General features: G+C 46.3%; 2 protein-coding genes across 2 annotated transcripts; one reads left to right on the plus strand and one right to left on the minus strand.

Moving 5' to 3' along the window:
- Positions 1–6,828: 6,828 nt before the first annotated feature.
- On the minus strand, positions 6,829–15,604 carry dnajc10 (DnaJ (Hsp40) homolog, subfamily C, member 10). The gene is made up of 24 exons (XM_070914751.1): positions 15,395–15,604; positions 15,109–15,277; positions 14,943–14,993; positions 14,741–14,823; positions 14,316–14,447; positions 14,088–14,181; positions 13,910–13,987; positions 13,755–13,798; positions 12,723–12,788; positions 12,334–12,399; positions 12,096–12,185; positions 11,891–12,001; positions 11,701–11,815; positions 10,769–10,896; positions 9,573–9,689; positions 9,346–9,447; positions 9,157–9,217; positions 8,871–8,965; positions 8,444–8,577; positions 8,268–8,321; positions 8,022–8,169; positions 7,712–7,834; positions 7,313–7,420; positions 6,829–7,238 (listed from the first exon to the last, which is right to left on the minus strand). The coding sequence occupies exons 1-24, from the start codon at positions 15,602–15,604 to the stop codon at positions 7,227–7,229; spliced, it is 2,391 nt and encodes a 796-aa protein (XP_070770852.1). The 3' UTR covers positions 6,829–7,226.
- Positions 15,605–18,380: 2,776 nt separating this feature from the next.
- On the plus strand, positions 18,381–21,901 carry nup35 (nucleoporin 35). The gene is made up of 9 exons (XM_070915120.1): positions 18,381–18,637; positions 19,391–19,546; positions 19,642–19,775; positions 19,998–20,055; positions 20,388–20,496; positions 20,631–20,700; positions 21,127–21,255; positions 21,417–21,551; positions 21,642–21,901. The coding sequence occupies exons 1-9, from the start codon at positions 18,625–18,627 to the stop codon at positions 21,717–21,719; spliced, it is 882 nt and encodes a 293-aa protein (XP_070771221.1). The 5' UTR covers positions 18,381–18,624; the 3' UTR covers positions 21,720–21,901.
- Positions 21,902–22,822: the final 921 nt, after the last annotated feature.

The raw sequence follows: 22,822 nt of genomic DNA on the forward strand, positions 1-22,822 counted from the left end.
AACTCAGTGGCCACTTTATTAGGTGCACCTGTACAATCTGTTGCAATTCAATGAAACAGCTCGACCATAAATGTTACCGAGAATTTTATAACTTTTTGTCGACTCGAAATGTAATTGAATTAACATTAAAGGCATCACAAAAAAAAAGCAGATTTCAAGGCAGAACAGCTGTATTGGATTCAGTAGATCGTAATGTAGTTTAGTAAAGTGGCCACTGGGTGTTTAAACTGTAGGAAGAGTGTGGAGTGTGCCACTGGAATAATTCACAAATAAATGTAAACGTCCCTTGTACGACATGCTCTTTAAGAGCGAGTCAGCTTGAAATAAAACCGTAGAACTCATGGAGCTAACGTTAGCTCAATTTACAGAGAAAAAATCTTTATGTGACATATATGACTCAAATTTGAAGTTCCATTTTGAAATTCAATTAATTCCTATTTTTAAGGACAGAAGAAGAAAAGTAATTTCTGTAATTTTAGTTTTTTTTAAAATGTACATTTTATTAATTCAGGATGGCACACCCCAGGCTTAATATATACATATATACATTTAGAGTAACATTTTTCAGATTTTCAGATTTTTTTTTGGCGAGTTGTCTTTAACCTCTCCACCATCTTTAGCCTCATTGTGGACGCATCAGAAATTATTAGAATTGATCTTCTGCTTTTATCAGTTGTAATCTTTTTTTTTTTTTTTTGGGTCATGTGACATTCAGCGTGAGGGGGCGGGGGGGATGAAAGAGGGCGTGTTAAACTGTGACTGAGACACGCTGCTTATTTGATTGATGTGATGGGTGGACAAGGTGCGGTCACATTACAGTCTCCTGTTCGTTTCCGTGGGAAGCCTGCGGGACAAATGTCAAGCGCGTCTCCTGTTGCAGTGCGACCTCCAGTTGTGCCACCACCGTCCAACAAAAACACTGAAACAATGCCATCACTCGAGTGCCACCACCGTGATTAGCACAACATCGCACCGGCGGGTTGCAAACTGTATTCTGAGCCGTGCCTTCTCGTCCCAGTTTCATTTGAACGGAAGGCCTAATGTGACTGCACCTTTTTTTTTTTTTTTTTTTAAACTACGGACTATCAGTCTGTACCGTTTTTTTACTGGTTGAGGTGTGAAGACTCGCTGAAAGCAAGAGAATCCCTCGCCGCCGCCGCCTCTCTACACTGTTGTCGGCAACCATCGAGTAAATACACACACCTGCCACGGACAATTTACAGGGCTTGCCTTGTCTCTGATGTGTCGACCAGGCACTGCGTGAGGCTTTACACTGAGAATAATAATACGTCGGAGTGCTTTGACGTCCGTCTTTCTTTGTCGGTGGCACGTCAAAGCAAAGCTGGCCTCGTTTTGTATCGCTACGTCCTTCTTTTTTCAGTGCCGCTGCTCTGAGGAAGAGCAGAGGTTCTTCATCTCTGAGAGCTGTCCTGCCGACTCTGCTGTCAAGGAGAAGCGCTCAGATTTGATGCAAGACGCGTCGTCTTTTGAAAGTGTCCTCGTAACGAGTCCTGTTGCGTTTCGCCTTTAGACTTTAGAGAGCAGACTGGAGTTCCTTCTGTCTGAACTCGACCTCTGATGAACAAACAGTGCTCTCATTATCCCACTGTGACTCTGTTCATGTAAACACACTAACGCTCAATACTACACGACTTTTATCGGTAAACTTTACTAACGCTGGACTCTTCACAGCAGTTTGAACCATTAAACATGAATTTAGACGATGTGGTCGGAGTCTGTGGGTGTTTGTCTCGCTGTCGAGGTTGCTTCTAACTGAAATCGGACCCGTGTGTGTTTAACTTCCTTACCGCTAAACTGCAGCCATGAAAACTGCATGCAGCCATCCATTAAGCGACCACTGATATAGTACTTCACTAAAAAATCTTCTCACTTGCTTTGGCTGGTTGGTCAGGCTTTTAAGATGTTTTCTTCAAATTATACATTTCTATATATTTCTAAAACAAGTTTGGTATTTTGGCCGTTGCCATCTTGGTTTTTTTGGAAGCAGAAGTGACCATATTTGGTGGAGAGGGTGGAGCTGTGGACCTGAGAACTGGAGGACACCATGCACGCCTACCTACACCTAAGCAACCTGACTGCACCTGGAGCCTGGCTCCGCCCCCGCGAAAGGAGCCGCTAACAGAGTTAGCTTGTAAATGTACTCCCCAGAAAACATGAACAGCCGAGTGTCTTTCAGCACCACCAAACAATTGTGAATCACAAGGTAGCCCCGCCCTGAAGCATATCAACTATTTCCCTCTAAATGGGACCATAATTTACTAAATGAACATCGTGCTGTATTGAAGAAGACTTGAAACTAGCGACTGAGACCATAAACTCATGAGGAACATGTTTACTGAGGTCATAAATCCAGGGAGAAGTACGGCCATTTCCTCATAGACTTCCATACAATCTGACTTCTTTTTGCAACCAATGGAGTCGCCCCCTGCTGACCATTAGAAAGAATGCAGCTGGAGGTTGGTGCTTGGTTTAACCTCCGCAGGCAGCCAGCATGTCTGTAGACTGGCGCTCCGTTAAAATGAGACTTTTTCATTTGGCTCGCTGCTCTAGAAGTCGATACAAACAAACTGTTGATAGAACCTGAGTCCGAATGTGAAAGACTGAGGATCCGACTAGAAGAGGACCTTCAGACCTTCAGTGTGTCTCACTGATCTGAGGCAAGTTTGTTTAACAGAACACAGCAGCAGCATGAAACACAGCCTGTGTGTGTGTGTGTGTGTGTGTGTGTGTGTGTGTGTGTGTTAGTATGTTCAGCGTGTGTTAGTATGTGTGTGTGTGTGTGTGTATGTGTGTGTTAGTATGTTCAGTGTGTGTTAGCATGTGTGTGTGTGTGTGTTAGTATGTTCAGTGTGTGTGTGTGTGTGTGTTAGTATGTTAGTATGTTCAGTGTGTGTGTGTGTGTGTGTGTGTGTTAGTATGTTCAGTGTGTGTGTGTTAGTGTGTTAGTATGTTCAGTGTGTGTGTGTGTTAGTGTGTTAGTATGTTCAGTGTGTGTGTGTAGGCGTGCTTCCAGTAGTTCCTGCCTACTAATTTCCAGCAGTGTTTTCTCAGCTGCAGTTTCCATGAGAGAGAAGAGAAAATGTTTTCATGGATTTACTGCTATTACACCTCCTCACTTTCTCCCCTCTCCCCTTCCCTCCTCTCTCCTCCTCCTTTCTCCTCCTCTCCTCTCTCTCCCCTCCTCTCCTCCTCCCTCCTCCCTCCTCTCCTCCTCTCCCCTCCTCTCCTCTTCCCTCCTCTCCTCCTCCCTCCTCTCCCTCCTCTCCTCTCTCCTCCTCTCTCCCCTCTCTCCTCCTCTCCCCTCTCTCCTCTCTCCCCTCCTCTCCTCTCCTCTCTCCTCCTCTCCCCTCTCTCCTCTCCTCCTCCCCTCCTCTCCTCCTCTCTCCCCTCCTCTCTCCCCTCTCCCCTCCCCTCTCTCCTCCTCTCCCCTCCTCTCCTCCTCCCTCTCTCCTCTCCTCCTCTCCTCCTCCCTCCTCTCTCCCCTCCTCTCCCCTCTCCCCTCTCCCCTCTCCCCTCCTCTCCTCCTCCCTCCTCTCTCCTCCTCTCCCCTCTCTCCTCCTCTCCCCTCTCCCCTCTCCCCTCTCTCCTCCTCCCTCCTCCTCTCCCCTCTCCCCTCTCCCCTCTCTCCTATCTCCTCCTCTCTCTCCTCTCTCCTCTCCCCTCTCTCCTCCTCTCCTCCTCCCTCCTCTCCCCTCTCTCCTCCTCTCCTCCTCTCCGCTGCTCTCCCCTCTCTCCTCTCCTCCTCCCTCCTCTCCCCTCTCCTCCTCCCTCCTCTCTCCCCTCCTCTCCCCTCTCCTCCTCCCTCCTCTCCCCTCTCCTCCTCTCCTCCTCTCTCCCCTCCTCTCCTCCTCCCTCCTCCCCTCTCTCCTCCTCTCCCCTCCTCTCCTGAAAGCACACCTGGTGTTGGTCTAAGGTGTAGTCTGTTCCTTCAGGCTGAGTGGCTCTATTCATGCTGACACAGTCAACACTGAATATTTTCATTCTGACTGGCCTCATTGAAAACTGTTAAAGCTGCATTAAGTGATTTTTCAACACTAGAGGGCAGAAAGACAAACAGCTGGAGGCCTCGACGCACCACAATAACAAAAGTTAAATAAAAAAGCAGAAGCAGAGAAGCATCGTCCGTCCTCTGAAGTCCACTTTGTGTCAATCCAATATTTGCTTTTTGCTCAAGTGTCCAAGTCCAACAATCACTTGTGTTTTAGCCTGTTTTGTCCAGTATTTTCTGGTGTTTTGCTTGGTTGGTCTACTATCCTCTGGTCTAATAGCCCATCTCATCCAAGCGCTGCTTGGTCCAGTACTCACTGGGGTTTCAGCTCTGCTTTGGTCCAATATCCTCTTAGTTTGGGGCCAATATTCTCTGTTGGTTTGGCCGTGATTTGGTCCAATATCTTCTGGTGTTTTAGCTTCTTTGTCCGATATTCTCTGATGTTGGGGCACTGGTTTGGTCAAATGGTCCAAGCCCCGGTTTGGCCCAGTACTCGGTGATGTTTCAGCTCTCATTTGGTTTTTATGTTCTCCGGTGTTTTAGCCCAGGTTTGGTCCTGTATTCTCTGGTATTGTGGCCCTGGTTTGGTCCTCTATCCTTTAGTTCTGTTTAGCTCTGGTTCAGTCCAGTATTATTGTGATTCAGCCCCAGTTTGGTCTAATATTCTCTGGTGTTTAGCTGATAATACTTCCATTTATTACTTCTTTGTGTATCCAGAGAAAAACACGCGTCAAACTTGAGAAACAAAAACTTGTTGTTTGTTTATTCGGTCGGCGCTGCAATGGTGGAAGCCGGTGGAGTTTCTTTTGTGCGTTAATCATCGTGATCAGATCTCACACTCGAACACACACAGCCAAGGCTTCAACAGTCCAACACGCAAAGTGATTTTAATCTGACGTCATCACACACACACACACACACACACACACACACACACACACACACACACACACACACACACACACAAACATTATCAGGTTGGTTCCCACAATACCTCAGCGAGTGTTTGTCCAACTCGCTGCTCCATTTCACATCATGAAACAATAGAACGCACACACAGTAAGTGGTTCCAGTGGTTTATGGAGCAGTGCTGCGTCAATGCTGACCTCCAATTGCCCACAAAACAGAGAGGGGGGGGGGATATACAGAAATGTCCTGTGTCTAACAATGCTCAGAGGTGGAAAGTCCCGGAGGTCATTTAGTTAATTACAGAACTCGAGAACATTTCTTTTACCTGTTGTGAGACTTTCCGCTTCTTTCTCCGCCGCGTTGGTCTGATGGCTGGATTTTATTCCTCAAAACACGAGAGGAACCCTTCAAATCTGAGCTAGAGACCAAATGATCGAAACTGTCCAACAGCATAATCCAGTTTACAAGGTTTTTTTTTTTTTTTTTTTTAGCCTGTAGTCATTTACATTTTGGCAAATTCTGCTTATGTTCTCCAGTTCAGCCTTTGATACTAACTACAGGTATTTCCATATCAAGTCCCAAATGTAAATGCGAGATATTCCCACAAAACCAATCGGGCAGTCAAATCCTTGTATTTTATGCCATTTATCGCCTCGGACTGAGGCCACCGTGGCAGCAAAAGCCACCACATAAAAGAAAGACTCATATACAACAGAGATTTCATGCGCCTGGGGGACAAATGGGACGTGAAGTCTTGACCCTTCCTCAAACTCAGCATCCCGTCGAGCCTCACTGAGCGTCTGGACCGTCACCTGACACAAATAAGGGGTTTAGTCTCTGACTTGGCGTTCACTGTTGCCCTGCAAGTCGCTGGATTGGAAATTCATTTTGAAACCAGAATGCAGTGGCTTGAAGTTCAGCCCGTTGCCGCTTTGAGCTCTTTCGGGCACATTCAGACCTTTTTGCGATGGAGCAGACCACGGCGGTTGTTATCTGAGCAGCCTGCTCCGCTGCAGGGTGAACTCACTCCCGTACCGGTCTGCATTCTGACTGCCGGGGCTGTTCTGGGACTTCCTGTTCCCTGCCGAACTCTTTCCCAGAGGAGCGACTGAGCAGAGGAGCAACAGCGTCACCTGCTGGTTCAACTGGAAACACACCATTGCAAACCATTAGGAAAGCTGTAGAAGAGTGCGGTCCATCAACCCCCCCCCCCCCCCCCCCCCCCTCAATTTATCACTTTTTGCATTTCATTTTGATTAATCTTTTACATTTTTTTGCTCATCTCAATCAAATGAATCAATCATTGTGAACACATCTTGTATAGTATGCACAGAGGTTCCCAGCATGCATCACGGACAGGCTGTCGGTCCTTCAAATCACAAGGCATTCTGATGTAAGACTTGTCACAAGCCCACACCTTACCTCATAAATCCATTCTGGTTGAGCGCCGGTCTTCTGCGGAACTGTCTCCCCGACAGCTGAGTGTAAAGAGTGACGCCTGCTGGTCAAAGTGGGAACAACAAGTTAAAGATCCCCTCCAGACATTGTCTTAAGATACAAAAATGACCCCTTCTCCCTCTCTGAAAAATCCAGAATCTATGAATATGCAACCCTTTTCGAAAAGTCGAACGACTAAACACAATAAATCTCCTACTTCACTTCTCAGTGTCTGAAAGTTTCCACATCACACTTGTGTAACTTCAAAGTAGTTGTGATGTCACAAAACCCTGCCGGTACGTTCAGGTGAGCTCAGAGAAACTTTCCGCCTCGCAGATGAAGGTGAAAACAGCCCTCTAGTGTCTCTCTCACACACACACACACACACACACACACACACACACACACACACACACCCCATTAGAGCTGCAACGATCAGTCGGCGAAAAAATACAAACTGCAGTAAAGTTTGTAGAACTGACACGTTTTATTCTGAAGGTCCAACAGTTTTTACATGAACAATAAAATACAACACTATGTCAACATGTAGCTCTGTGTGTGTGTGTGTGTGTGTGTGTGTGTGTGTGTGTGTGTGTGTGTGTCAGTCCAGTATACCGTGTCCCACAGTTTTACTTCATAGAGTAAATACAAACAATGGAGACAAAATTAAAAACAAATAAAAACAAGGCAGAAAATGTCGGTACATTCAACACAGCAGGTAACAGTCAGTGTCTGTGTCTCTTCGTTACAGCTGTGGTCGCATCAAGGAGTGTTGACTGATTGATCTTTGCGCTGGACCAATCAAAACCACGTCTGCCCGTCCCTGACCAATCAGATTGCTGCTCGCTCTCACGGCACCGCGTCGGGATCATCAGAGCTCGTCCTGCGGGGACAAAGACAGGCGTCAGTCTCTCCGCCTCGCGCTCGGGTTTGAATCTAAGGTTCGCGGCTGGTTACCTTCGGTTTGCTGTGTGACCGCGGCGACAGCTGTTGTAGTCGCTGTGTGATGGTGTCAGCAATCACGCTAGCGTCCCGGCTATTGACGTGTTCTCCGCTGTGTTCGTGCTGTTAAAACACACACACACACACACACATTATACATCTTTGAGACCATGAGCTCGTGTTCAGCCTCCCTCACAACCCTTTAAGCCACTCAATGTGTTTACAGTCAGTAATGAACTCTCTGTGTCGTAGTTTTCGTGCGCTCACTGAACATCCCTCCTGCTCCGTAACCTGCTGACAAGGACGGGAGCGTCCTTTTGGGGCTGCAACGGGTTGATTCTGTGTTTAGCCACGTACCAGTAAGCTAACTAAGCCTGGACCGGTGAAGCCCTTTATTTGTATGAAAGTCCTCACCCTCCTCGTTCCCAGGTACGGGTAGAATCTGACGGTTGGGTAGGCGGTGATTCCAGCCGACTGACAAATCTGATAATGAGCCTGACAGTCCACCTTCCCTGCTCGAGCCTTCCCTTTCAGAATCTGTCAATCACACAAAGAGCATCCTTAGCGAAGCCTCGCCGACACAGAAAGCCTCGCTCTGAAAGAACAAGAGTCTGGCTCTGGTTTGTCGGTTGCGTCTCCTGGTCTGGGACCGACAGGAACCGCAGAGCGAAAGCCGAAAAGAGATAAAAAAGATATATTTAGAAAAACATAAAAGGTGTCTCACCCGAGCCAGCACCTCAAACTCTGGGGCGAAGTGTTGACAGGGTCCACACCAAGGGGCGTAAAAATCCAGAACCCAGTGATCCTGACCGGACAGAACCAGAGACCTAAAGGACTCTGGAGTCAGGTCCACCGACGCCCTGGGTAAAGAGCTGTGCACACAAGACAGTGACACAACTGCACATCTAGAGGTCTCCACATTAACACAATCCTCCTTCTTTAGACACCAGACGGACGGTTTGAGTCTCACCTCAGGGCCCAAGCTCTCAGTGAATGGGCGTCTCTGTGCCAACCATTATAGCTCCTGTAGAGAGAGACAGACAGACAGACAGACAGACAGATCAGGACCAACAAGTTAACTGAAAAAAGGGAAAACTCTTAAATCTATATCTATATAATAAGAGCCTTTCAAAGTGCGGCACATACATGTAGCGGTCCGGCTGCCGGGCGTTCCCGAGGTACAGGCGGATCTCAGGGTAGGCCCTCACGTTCTGACTCTGACAGAACGACTGAAACCGCTGACAATCGACTGAACCAACCAGGATCTGACCTGAGAGCAGCTGGAGGGTGAGGACATAGACACACACACACACACACACACACACAGGTTAGATAAGACGCTGACTGTTCAGGGTGCGACAGGACTTTAGTGGCACAAATCGTTCCTCATCCTGTCACATCTCTACTTTCAAACTCTAATAAAAGACATAAAAGGCCCCCCCCAAAAAATGATGAGAAATAAAAAAATCGAATCCGTTAACGTGATCGGTGTCCTCGGAGCTGGGACTGGACTAAACTTCCTTGCATTTGGCGTGTGCAGTGTGTGTGTGTGTGTGTGTGTGTTGTTGTATACCCTGGCCATGCGTCTCCACTCTGGCATCAGAGCCTGACAGGGGCCGCACCACGGAGCGTAGAAGTCCACCGCCCAGATCTGCCCCTCGGCCCGACCTGCAACCAACACAACAGGGGAGACGAGAATCTATGAACTGAAGAGCAGCAGCAGCAGCAGCAGCAGCAGCAGCAGCAGCAGCCAGGACGGGAACTAAATGCAATCCTCGTGAATTCAAACATCTTTGTTTGTGCGGCCGGCCGCTGGTCCAGCAAGCAGGACTGTCCGATGCTGTCAGAACCGGTTTTACCTTTGACTCTCTCAGAGAAGCTGGAAGAATCCAGGACCACCACAGATGGATTGACCAGATCCTGCAGAGGCAGAAAGACGTTTTTCCTTGAGACACTTTGGGAGGGCGGCAGCGGCGCGCAGGCATTTTCTATCTCATAAACTGTGTCCGTGTGTGCTGCGTAGCAAGTCTGTCTCTGGGGCGCAGTACCTGTATGAACTCCAGGATGCCGTCGGCTGAATGTTGTCCTTCGTATTCATGAACAGAGGAGCCGTTGAAGATCACTGTGGTGGGATAAGCCTGAATATTATACTGAGAGACGGACAGACAGACAAAGTTACCGACCCGTCTGTGGTATGTGCCTGTCTCCAGCTCATGTAATGTCGTGGTACAGTCCAGATATATACACACACACACACACACACACGTGTACTCACCATAGAGCAGAGGCCGTGGTGGATGGTGCAGTCCAGAGTGCCAAACTTCATCTGTCCAGCCAACTGGATTGAAGCTTTCCTCAGTTCGGGCAGTAAAGCTCGGCATGGAGGGCACCACTGCACGCATGAACCGCACATTCATCACATTAATATCCGGGCGACATCACAAGAAGAAGTTATTAAAAAGTTTTATTATATTAAATGCGGAAGCTGTTAGAGTGCGACAATCATCAGCTTTTCCCCCCCGTTTGGTTTAAAGTAGAAAAACAAACTATGCGCGTAAAAACATTCACATAATGTTGAACCTTTTCCAATTTTTGAAGTTTGGGATCTTGATTTTTGAGGCTCAAATGGAGTCTGAGTGGGCAAAACAGGGATGTTATCTGGAGGTTGAATTCACAATGAAGGGCAGCCTGTCACAACTCTACAGCCTGGGGACAATAAGTGCATTTCCGTCCACCAGTTTCTGTGCACATTTTCAATCATCAGTTCAGTTCATTTCCGTCGAAACGTCGCGAAACAGCAAAAACAAAAACGCGACCGCGATGAAAACACGCGGCGAGGAGGCTGTGACCTGTGACGTCGTCTCGTCGCGCTCTCTTCTTCTTCTGTGGTGGTTTAATGGCAGCGACCGGACAATTACCTCCACCGGCTATTTTCTTTTGCCAATTTTGTTTTTGTCAGTTCAGTTAAAATTTTCGCTGAACTTCGACGGAAACTCGACTAATCCTCCTGTTCAGGCTCTCTCTCGCCTCGTGTGGTAATTAACATATTAACACACTCGGCTCCGATTGGACAGTTTTTTTTTTTGTTTTTTTTTCCCTGACGTGTAACGCGGTGGCTGATTCCTGTCTCTCTATCACTCTCTGTTTGTGTTGTAGGTGTGACACCATCACCAGCCCTGAGGGTAAACAGGGAAGTCAGACAGGCGTGAAGTCTAAAGGCACCCGAGGGCCAGTCAGGTATCAGTAGTGACGCGGCACTCCCACCTGTATATCTGTGATCTATGCCAGACGTTATTTTCTGTTCTGTGGCCTCCAGTCCACAGCAGCAGGCAACGCCCAGGTCTACGCAACACACCGCCCTCTTACATGGTCTGATGTGTGTTTCGGTAACTGGTCCTGGAAGTGGAGGGGCTTGAGATAGGTACGGTATGCGATTTCTAGACCATTTAAAAACCCCTGTGAGTTACAAACCGGAGCAAAGAAGTCGACCACCCACGGCTCCTTCCGGTCTGAGGGAAAGTTGTCGGGTCTCAGAGTCGTCACGTGAGCGCGAACGCTGTCCCTCGCAAAACCCACGATGTTGTACAGCACATCCTTACCTACAGACAGGACGGACACCTGGGTTAGACAGACAGACAGAGCTGACGCTATTCGCTGATGAATTGATTGTTTCCCTGCTTCCAGCTTCACAAACATCTTTATTTGCTTCGATGATAGTAAACTGAGTATCTTTGGGTTTTGAAGACGTCTCCTCTGGCTTTGAAAAGAGATGTTTTTTTTTTTTACTTTTGTCTGACGTTTTATATACCAAACAACTGGACGGGGGGGGGGGGGGGGGGGGGGCGGGAAAATAATCAGCAAATCAATCAACAACAGACGTACACATATTCATCTCAGCACCAGGAAGTTCTCATTAAACCGACGCAGCTCTGTGAGGCTGTTAAGAAGACAGTGCTGCTTTGAACTAGAGTGCTAATGTTCACCATGTTCACCATCTCAGTTTAGTGTGTTAGCATGCTAACATTAGCTAATTAGGACTAAAACTACAGCTGAGGCTGATGGGAATGTCGTTTGTTTTGTATTGGGTCATAAGCTCAGTGCCAAACCAAAAGTTTTGGACAAATTGTTCAACCTGATGAAGTACTAAAGGTAATGTCTGTCAAATTTCATTTCAATCCGTCAAATAGTTGTTGAGACATTTCACTCCAATTCCCAAATGTGAACCTCACAGTGGGATTCATTATATTATTAATCATAATTATATCTGTACATAATTTCATAGTAATCCATCAAATAGATTTTTGATACATTTCCAAAGTGAACCGACTCGACTTCCAGAGAGTCACTCTGTTAATAACTCAGAAAGCTAAAAAGGACAGTGAAGTCCAGTGTGCAGTACTGACCGTGGTGGATCTCAAAGTCCTGGATCCCCAGTCCTTTGAAGACGGCCACGCAGGATTTATGGATGTAGAGAGACTGACACAACTCCGAGTCTGCTGTACAGTCTACTCTGCCAACCTGGAGAGGCAGTCAGACAGTCAGCTGTACGTACAGAGGCAGGCAGAGAGACAGGCAGAGGGACAGACAAGGTACCTGTATGTGGTCATTTCGGAGGAAAGCTTGGAGCTTCTTGTACTCGTTGGCGGCGGGGCTTCGGTCTCCCAACGTAAAACTCACCAACCAGCGGTGATGGGCCAGCTTCCTCTGGGGACCAGAAGGTACAGCATGTGTAAATCAGCGCATGTTGTAGAGCATTGATCCGCACCCAACAGCTGTACCCATATCTGGGTGTTTGTACCTGGAAGCTGTCGCCGGTCAGCAGCTCCAGATCAGGAAGATGGCTGATGACCTGACTGTAAATCTCTTTACTGTCCAGAGTATTCAGCCACTGGAACATATACACACACACACACACACAGTCAGTGCTGCACACAGTATTACTACAGACAATACTACACACAGTATGACTACAGACAATACTACACGCAGTATTACTACAGACACTACTACACTGTATGTTATGTGTTCTGTCTTACCAGTATGCTGCCTTGTTGATCCAGAGAACTTCCAGGTGGGAACAAAGCAGTCGCTCCACTGGTCACCTAAAACATAGCAGAAGTCTTAGAGATACTTCATACTAGTACTGCAACACATGGTATACCCCTACTACTGCTACTGCTACTACTACTACTACTACTACTATCGTTTTTAGCAGAAAATAAACTTAAGAACAGTTCAGAGCAGCTGAGGACACGCTGTGTTCAGAAACAAAATATCTCAGCTGCTTTGCAGATGATACTCTGATTTATCTTCCAACTAGCAAAGAAGCACGGGAGTTTATTCACCGACACGCGACTATGAAGAGTAACACATGAGTATCTTAGAGTCGCAGTACGAGTAGTATTGCAGCAGTATCGGGTCTTACCTGGAAACTGTCACAGAGGTGTTCCTGTGAGGTGCAGTCCATCCACCCCACCTTAACCAGACCATCCTACACACACACACACACACACACACACACACACACACACACACACACAGATCAGACATTTGTACCATCCTTATTTAACCAATAGGATCAGTGGAATGTATTACAGTAAATAAACAGGATAAACACGACTTCTACTAACAGAACTGGGCAGTGAAGGTGAGACGTTTTAGATGTTTAACTTCCATAATGTACCTTCCTAATTAAAGAGATGTCTAATTAAACTGGCATGTTCCGTTTTAGATGAGCAGTCTATGTTCCCGCAAAGTAATATTTTTTGTGATTGCAGGTTTAAATCATTGGATTAAAAACAGAGAAACTGATGTTAAACTACAAGCTGGTCAATATCCAGCCCCAAGTTAATTCAAAGTCTTCTGCTGATTGAGCCTGTTTGAGTTGTTGGCCATAGACATTAATCAAACTAGATTGTTTTCTGTTTTTTCGATGGGCTGCTCTGAGTGTCGATAAAGGGAACCTGAAATGCGTAAACCCCGATCCATCGGTTTTTCACAGCAGAGCATGCTGGCCCGCTGTCAATGGTTTTACTGGGACACTTGCCGTGAGAAAAGGGGTCTATCGCTATCTCTGCTGAGCTGAGTCCGACAGATCCTCTTTACTGCTACATGGTTGGAACAGTGGTTCCAAACCCGAGTGTTGGAACCCCTAAAAAGGAGTCTGGAGAAACTGTGTTTATTTTTTTCGATACTCTTAACTTTTTTTTTTTCTTGAGTAATTTCTAGAGAAAAAAAAAACAACCTCTTCAGGCTTCTAGAAATGACTAAAATAAGGGAAATTAGTGAGGAACCACTGCTCTTCAAGACACTTGAGTGAAATAGCATCTCCGCTCTTTTTTCTTTATGAAACTTTTCATTCTTTAAAATGTATGAATTTCTCCTCACATTAGCAGCCTGCCTCTGCTGTGAGCAGCTGTGAGAAACCCTGCGATAACAAATACTACTGTGTTCTCACCAACATCCCAGCCACCTTCTGTCTCGTTCTGGGCTCCAGGCAATCTGAGAGAGAGAGAGACGCAGCATTACCACTACATGACAGGCAGGCTATGTGCTCAGTGGTGAACTATCTGTGTCAGACATGCAGGAAAAGCCTTCAGGGGCGCGAGTTACCTCCGGTGTGAGAGCAGAAGGTGATCAGCCAGCCGAGTCCCGACGAGTAGGCGCTCTCTATCTCGCTGAACATGTTACCTGGCGAAACCACAACCACACGCCCGCCGGTCAGACCACACAGAGCGACATGAACTAGCCCGAAAAACCCGGTCACAGTTTCATTCATCCCGCGGTTTACCTTGCCAGAGCTCCGTGACGGTGGTCGTGATGAACTGCATGGAGAAGCGCACCAGGTTGTCTCTTGAACGCTCCCCGTTAAACTTCTCTGGCTTCTTCAGAGAGAGAGAGAGAGAGAGAGAGAGAGACGAACAAAATGTTGATGACAGGCAAGCGGGACTGCTCTGATGCTGAGCTAACAGTTAGTTGGACAATCAATAAGGAATCAACCAATAATCAATCAACAGACCTGTCCTGCTCTGTATATAAACAGACTGGGGTAGCTGTTGATGCCTTTACTCCTGCAGAGGTGGTTGTTGTCTCCACAGTTCACTGCTCCAATCCTGATGACGCCGTCCATCTCTTTGGCAAACTCCCTCCACTGAGAGCCAGACAGGTCAGAGAGACAGAGAGAGACAAAAGCAGGACAGTAAGACGGATGTTGTCTTACGTGGTGAACACTAGTCCGTCTCAGCAGTTATCAGCAATGATAAAGACAAATGTCAAACTTCCTAAATATACACCGAAGGCTAAAAAATTAAGAGAATCGTAAAAACACGTGCGTACGGGTGTGTGTGTGTGTGTGTGTGTGTGTGTGTGTGTGTGTGTGTGTGTGTGTGTGCGTGTGTGTGTGTTCAGTGCGTTTAACGTGTGTGTGGTTTAGTGTTATACTACCGTCGGAGCCAGCTGGTGACAGTGTGAGCATCGTGGGAAGTAGAAGTTGATGAACCAGATTTCTCCAGAGTTCACCGCTGCCTCTGAAACACACGAACATGAGAGACACTGCTGAGGTGTTCAGATATATATATATATATATATATATATATATATATACACTGGGATATATGTCAGCCTTCCATTTGAAAGTTACTCTTACCAAAGTCTCCGCTGTCCAACGTGATGATCTCCAAATCATCATCGTAGATACCTGCACAGACGCACAGACTTAAATATTAAACACAAACTAAACAAAAGCGTCGTCTTGTAGCGTCACCTTGGTTACACACGACAGGTGCGCAGGTGTTACGCACACCGCGACTTACCAAAGTCATATCGGTAGTAGTTCCAGCTCTCGTAGCGCCCCCCCTGCTGCTGCTGCTCGTCCAATCCCTTTTCTCCATACTTATCATATTTCTTTCTGAGGTCTTCGTCCTTCAGGACCTCGTAGGCTCGATTCACCTGCAGGAACTTCTCATGAGCTGAGGCGTCGCCCTAAAACACAAAACCTTTATTAGGGTTTAGTAGTTCCCGGTTTAATTGGGGTGTTGGGGGTTTGTGGTTTTTCGCAGGGTTCATACGTAGGTGTTTTTGGTTTGTGGAGAAACTCACGGGGTTTTTGTCGGGGTGCATGGTGAGCGCCAGCTTCTTGAAGGCCCGTCGTATCTCTCTGGTGGTGGCCTCCCTGTTGACTCCCAGCAGTTTGTAGTAGTCTTGGCTCTCCGCCCAAACCGCCGCCAGCAGGGTGACGAGGAGCAGCAGCGGCAGCATGAACTGGACGGGACGGGGCCGCTGAACCCCGAGGACAACCCTGTGCCCCATCACCGGTCCTCCCAGTACAACTACAGCAGCTGGAACACACAGGCACAAACACGCTGGTGAATGCTACCAGGTTTACTGCTGCGTGATGAAGGAGGTCAATTAGACGAGTCCTCCCACCCCTGCAGCCATCGACAGTCGTGCTAGTTTATTAGCATGATGTGCAAACAACTCAAAGCTCTCAAAGCTAACATGGCACATTACAACCCCTGTTATAACTGTATTAGTTGCTCTGTGTTCTCTGAGAGTCTGAATGCCCCCCCCCTCCCGCCTCCCCCACCTGCACCTGTGGCTGTGGTGGATTGGCTTAGAGCACGGGAGCGGCTGCAGCCAATTGGGCCCCACCATCACCTAGCTTTGTACATTGAAAGTCATTGGTGGCTGCAACCAAAAGACAAGTATTCAGGTGTAACTCCAGCCTGAGGCTCGCAGTTAGACCCATCTTTCAAACGTTACAGCATTTTCAACTCAAAACTCCCTCTTTGTGTTCCTCCAGATAGTGTTTCCTTGGTGAGCAGCGATGGAGGGACAGTAACACAAAGAGGACATGCTGCACTCAACAGGACCAGTATCCCTGCTTGATTCGGCTCACTCAGACTGTAGATTTTGTCCCCAATCTTTTACAGCGTAGCTGCAGTACGAAGGGATCCCTTCAGGGCCAGTGTGAACAGGAGGAATGACCACAGACTTCCAGCAACTCCTTCAACGCGCATGCAGCCTGTAAATATGACGTTAAGATGGACCGGGGGAGAAAAAAAAAAAAAAAAGGTCCTGTCCGTGAAGGCATCTTTTTGTAATAAGGGAGCGAACTGCAGCTTCCTGGCCTGGATTTGGGGACCTGGAAGGAGCGACCCCCCTCCCCTCTCTCTTTTATGTTATAACTATTCTCCCCAACAAAGAGTAGCCCTCTTTGTTGGGGAGACACGTCAGCAAACAAAAACGTGTCCAACAATGTCAAACAATTTGATAAATAGAAACGTTGCATTTAATGTCAGCAGAGCATTCGGAGAAAAAGCCTGTGTGAACGGGTACATTTCGTATAGATATACTGCAGGAGACCAGCAGCAAAATACACATAATACTGTAAAATAACATGTCTATAACAACAAGTAACGAATATAACAAACAGTCTTACGCAAAAGTCAAAATATTCCCCGCTGGTTGTCCACACTGCCGGGTGTCCACAGGGTCAAATCCGAATTTTCTCAGGTTCTGTGTCTCTCCTTAACCCCGCAGAACAGATCAACGAAGCTAACCTGGGCTAAGCTAGCTAGCTGCGCGTCCCCAGTCGGCAGCAACTATTACAACTTAGCTAGCTAATTAGCTGGTTAGCTTCTCCGCGGCATTAAGGAGTCTGCAGTGTGCTGCCGAAGCGAAAGCTAACGCTTGTCTGACGTTGACCAAAGTTTCAGTCCGGTTAAAACAGCAGCTCCGTTACCTTAGAAACGCGTCTCAACTTCTGAAAGTCTGAAGCTGAAGATCCGCATCAGGGTCCGGCTCAGACCGGCATCAAGCGTCACAAAATAACACACTCTACTTCCGTTTTTCGCAATAAAAGTCGTACAGTTAACCAAGACAGCGGACTGTTAGACAAACAAAAATAAAATGTTTTGTACGTTAAAAAAAGGTAGTGTGTTAAACATAATTTAATCGGTTAAGCCAATTCAGCACTTGTCCTTTGTTCGGTTGGTTTTGCGCTTATATTTCGATAAGATAATTGTTAATTGTTAATTTACCAAAAAGTACGGAAACCACCGGCCGCATTGCGATGACGTAAGCGCAAAAAAATTTGGTGCGTTCAGGGCCGCACGTTTATGGAAGAAATGATCTACCCATTAACAGCCATATTTGTGTAAGTGATTTTATAAATTATTAAAACTCGTGGCATTTAAGTTCGATTAAAAGGCTGATTTGTCGAAAATGTCATCAGAGTGATTCAATGTGAATGATCTTAACAGACCCAGTCTCTAGTCACATTTCATAATAATGTGTTGAATGTAAATATGTTATTGGTTTATTTCACTACTTCACACAACACATTCTATAAGTTGTATCTGTTCATATGACTATTGATATCATAATATCTTGTTTGATATGACTATTTTCCTGGTCTTTTCAGCAAATGTTGAACTTAAACTTTAACTGTTCCAAACATTGTGAACAGAAAATAAGTTGATGTAACTATATGTCATCTAGTGTTTTTGTCTTTATATATATATATATATATATATATATATATATAATAATCTTATAACGATCATGTATGGTCAACTAGTGAAGCGGTAGATTAGTAACCTAGTGAAGGGCTGAACAAGTACATTAAAGTTAAAGGACAGGTTCACATTTTTAGTCATCAAGTCTATCTTAAAACAATAATCACATGTCAATATGTACATTGAAACCCTTTTTGGTCGCTGTTATTGTTCCGTAACCCCTGTCCATACTGGACTTGAAATGCGTTTTTATGTGGAATTAGGACTGTGGATTTTATCCACTACCCTCACAATGGAAGGAAAGACGGGACCTCTTCATTGGCAGAATGTAGAATAGGAATTATTACAGTGACCAAAAACTGCTCCAGTGTACATACGGGTATATGAGTATAGTTTTAAAACCTTAAACCTCAGTTCATCGCTGTCAAACAGTAGTTTAAATTTGCTGCTACAAGTTCATATACAACACAATTTCAGGGAACGCATCTTTACACCACGCCATCTAAATGCGCCGGAAGTGGTCCCGTTAGCTGCAGTGCTCTCAGTTTCCAGCCAGCTCGCCCGACCGCCGGCTCTGAGCCCCTGAAACAAACTGCAGCCGACTGAGATATCCGATTTTAAATCACTTAACTTTAATTAATCGGATGCTATAAGTTAGCATTTAGCTTCACTGAAGGAGACTTTTCAAAAGTAACAAGTTATAGTGACAAATCAGTTCGCTTTGCTAGCCGCGTTTGCTAGCTTGCTATCCCTGTGCCTGGCGTCACTTCCTACTTTTGAAAATCGCGGCCAGAAAGTAACGAAACAGAGATGGAGCTGCAAGGTAACTCGAGTTTTACAACGTCTTTATCTACTGTTGTCTTCTTGTTATAATGTTCTGCTGTTGTTTTATGTGTTTATCAATGAAAACCTGTTAGCTCAACGTTAGCTCTTCAGCTGCGAACAGTGGGGTTCATTTTCCTGTTTCTGGTTTTTGTAAAAGGTAAAACGTGTTATTAGAGGTCCATCAGCGGGTTATAACAGTATTTCTCATGTTCACACAGACTTTTGTTTACAGAGATTTACTGCATGTAACTGTCACTGTGCTGTGATGTACATTTACCGGACTGATCCTGATCCAAACAGACAGACCTCATCCAACAGGCTGGACTCAGTTCTGCAGTCTGGCTCAGACACAGCACTATAATATGAATTTATACTAACACGCTGTCACATGACATGCCTCTGGAAAACCAGTGCAGTAACTGATCTGGAAGACAAACCAGACCCGGTTTCTGTAAAATAAACCCCTGGAGATCTTTAACAACACTTACCATAATCCAGTAAAGACGGTGGCTGGAAGTGACATCTGTCTTTTGCAATCAAGTCAATGTGAACCAAAATGTAAAATGGGATTATTACTTGTGTGGTACAGAGTGAGCAAGCAGAGACTGACATATTGAAGTAAGTCTGTGCAGGATGCATTTGATTTGCTACAGTTTACATTGAATGAAATGCACATCAAACTGGTCGGCCCCCATGGGGACCACTTGTCTCTAACCGGTTTGAAATCAGTCTTCCTGTCCCCGTTTCTCAGTGGGATCTGAACCAATGACCCTGGGCTCTCCCACCTCCCCTAAGCCGGCCTCTGGAGCTCAGTTTTTGCCCGGCTTCCTGATGGGTGACCTGCCAGCTCCAACTACCCCCCAGCCGCGCCCCTTCAGCCTGGCCACGCCCATTGTGGAGAGCACAGGTATGCACCGAGGTCAGCAGGAGGACACCCACCTCACATCAGCTGATTGCCGTTTACGCCGTAGATTCATTAGTGTCGGCTGTCCTGTACTTTAGTAGGAGGAGGTGGAGGAGGGTCCGCCCCGCAGCCCGTTGTCCCCACCCCCAAGGATAAGAGTGGAGCCCCGCCTGTTCGCAGTATCCACGGCGACCTGGTTACTGTTGCGACACCCCTCAACACACACAGACAGGTTAGTACGACGCCGCGCCAGCTGAAACGTAGTTTGATCTGTAGTTTTGAGGGGAAGGTCAACACAAACAGTTATGTTGTTTTACGCTTAAGTGGCCGCTTTGTTCAGTTGCACCGTCTAAAAGTAAGAAAAGCGGTGTCATGAGGATGGAATGTGATTAAGGCAAGAAAAGCCTTAACGTTTTTTAAATGTTTACATAAATATTTTTGTGTCTCTCTTCAGTCTTTCCCAGTTATGCAGTCTCCTCTGTCTGCACGTGGGGCCTCAACTCCAGGAACAGGTACGCACTAGTATACTACCACCACTACTGGTACTACCTATTCTAATGGGGTTCAGTTTTTTTTTTTATTCTAGAAGTCATTGTTGTTGTTTAGTACATTATTTGGCCAAAATGATGTGGACACATCGTCATAACTCCTGCTGCCACTAGAGGGCTTTGTCACTTCAACCTAAACAGATGCTGTTTTGGGGCATTTGCTGAAATGATCACAGCTGCTTCACACGGCTCCTTCTATACTGCTGTTGACTGTCGCCCTGCCTGCATTCACCTGCCTGTCTCTCTCTCTCTCCCTCTCCCTCTCCGCCTGTCTGTCTACCTGTCTCTGTCTCCAGGTGTGCAGCAGGTGTGCCTGTCTCCAGCTCAGGTCGATCCCTTCTACAGTCAGGGAGAGTCTCTGTCTTCTGACGATCAGCTGGACCAGACCTGGGTCACGGTGTTTGGGTATTTATACTGCTAAATGTACTGCTAACACTGCTGTACTGCACAATAGACTGTGAATACATATACGTGACCTCTGTGTGTGTGTGTGTGTGTGTGTGTGTGTGTGTGTGTGTGTGTGTGTGTGTGTGTGTTAGTTTTCCTCCAGCCTCAGCCTCCTACATCCTGCTGCAGTTCGCTCAGTACGGAAACATCCTCAAACACACGGTTAGACACACACGCACACACACACACACACACACACACACACACAAACAAAAGGACCTGCATTACCTTTTGCAAACAACACATTTTTAGCAGCTACTGGAGGAGTAGTATGTAATGTTTAGCAGGTTATTTATTTATTTATTTTTGTCATGATGTCAGACCAGAACCAGTCAACTCGGTGGAGTGGGCGGATTCAATGGTCTGGACCCAGGCGAGGTCGTTTTCGGTCCCCCTTAAAGTCCCTTTATGGGTCCCGGGGGCCCATGTTTTAGAATCGCTGTGTGTAGCTGAAAGAGGAGAGTCAGCATCCTAATCAGTGAGCTTTGGTTTGTTGAAGTAGTAGAGCCAAAAGCTTTGAAACATACAGCTACATCGTCAGAGGTGCGTTGATGTGAACTGATTGACCCGTTGATGATTTATTGGCAGATGGCGTCTCCTGGTAACTGGATGCACCTTCAGTATCAGTCCAGACTTCAGGCCAGGAAAGCTCTGTCTAAAGATGGAAAAGTGTTTGGTGACGCCATCATGGTGGGAGTCAAACCCTGCATAGACAAGGTCCGTACCTGTTTATACACTCCCGCCTGTTTGTCCATCTGTCTGTCTGTCTGTCTGTCTGTCTCTCTCTCTGGCGTCTGATTGGTCCTCCTCATCAGGTGACATTGAGCCCAGTCTGTTGTGTTTCTCTCTCTCTCTCTCTCTCTCTCTCTCTCTCTCAGAGTGTGATGGACAGCTGTGTCCCGGTCTCTTCTCCACTCTCAACCTCCTTCTCCTCCTCCGTCCTCCCCTCCACTCCTCGCTCCGCCATCAGGCCGCTCAGCGCCGCTTACAGGAGCTCCGGCAGCGACTACCAGGTGACCTCTGACCTCAGGCTTCACTTGAAGGATCTGAAGTGTGCGTTTGGCTGATTTTGGAAATAACTGACAGTGTTTGTCTGCCTTCAGGTGGTAGCAGACAGACAGACACCCAGGAAGGACGACAGTTTTGTTTCCAAGGCGATGGAGTACATGTTTGGCTGGTGACATCACACAATGCATCATGGGATTACCTGCAGCATCAGAGGAGAATCAATGGACAGATGGATGAACTGATTCACTACAGAGTGTGTGTGTGTGTGTGCGTGCGTGTGCGCGTGTGTGTGTCTGCTTAGGATCTTTCCGTCTTTCTCTCTCTCTCTCTTTTATAATCAGTATTTTTTAATGTTTTTGTCTCAATAAAGTTTTTCTCTGGTTTCATTCAGAGGTGATGTTCTCTCAGCAGCCACACGGTGGCACTGTTCACTTTACAAAGTGCTTTGCTGAAGTTTGTTTCCAGTCCCGTGATGATTGTTGGACGTCTTACTTCTTTCTGACAGAATGAAGCCAAACTGTGTGCACCGATTTAACAAAATAATTCCCCAATAATTGATGATCATGATCAACAAACTCTTCTAATCAGCCAGTGACATTAAAGAAGTGCTCATGTCAGATATGTAATACTAATTTAATGCACTCTTACTGTACTTAATGACGACAAAAAGAATTGCAGCAAGTTTCAAAATGTTTTGTTTGTATTGACGTTACACATCTCGTCATACTTCACATGTAAACATATATATAACTGGTGTCATTAAGTTGCACGGGACCTCTGGATTGGAAGAATTAAGCAGGGCTAGGAATATCATCAGTGATTAATACAAATACAGCAATGATTTCTCATTTATTTTTCAGTAACAACTTGAGATGGAAAGTCCGAGCACCATTTGTGTCTTAGCACTCATGAACAAGCCACGTAGGGACAGTTAGGTGTCAAACCACAGCCGCCATGCCGTTGAAACAGTCTCGTATTGTGTCGAGGGCTGGCCGACAAATATGCAAGACTTGCTGCAGGTCAAGCAAAGCAATAAATGTGGATGGTGGACATTTTCGTATTTTACTCATGTTGAAATATAACTTTGTCCAGGAGATGGTGCCGCATGTCCTGCCACACAAACCTCAGGAAGTCCACTATATGGACGACGCATTAAAAAGTCCATTAATACATTTTGTGTTGTGGGATATTTGAAATGTGATTGCAAAAGTGAAAATCTAGAGAGCTCAAGTGTTGGAGGCGAAGCAAAGTTTCAGTTAAAACACAGTGTCTAATA

The sequence above is a fragment of the Enoplosus armatus genome, chromosome 11 (genome assembly GCF_043641665.1).
Source record: "Enoplosus armatus isolate fEnoArm2 chromosome 11, fEnoArm2.hap1, whole genome shotgun sequence".
Classification (NCBI taxonomy): Eukaryota; Metazoa; Chordata; class Actinopteri; order Centrarchiformes; family Enoplosidae; genus Enoplosus; species Enoplosus armatus.

Coding starts and splice junctions, on each gene's coding strand:
- nup35 (XM_070915120.1), top strand. Junction 20,056..20,387: donor GGCCTCAACTCCAGGAACAG/GTACGCACTAGT, acceptor CTCTGTCTCCAG/GTGTGCAGCAGGTGTGCCTG. Junction 20,701..21,126: donor GAAACATCCTCAAACACACG/GTTAGACACACA, acceptor ATTTATTGGCAG/ATGGCGTCTCCTGGTAACTG.
- dnajc10 (XM_070914751.1), bottom strand. CDS start 15,604: ATGGGGCACAGGGTTGTCCTCGGGGTTCAGCGGCCCCGTCCCGTCCAG. Junction 10,897..11,700: donor GGACTTTGAGATCCACCACG/GTCAGTACTGCA, acceptor TCCTGTCTGTAG/GTAAGGATGTGCTGTACAAC. Junction 8,966..9,156: donor CTTCTCTGAGAGAGTCAAAG/GTAAAACCGGTT, acceptor TGTTGGTTGCAG/GTCGGGCCGAGGGGCAGATC.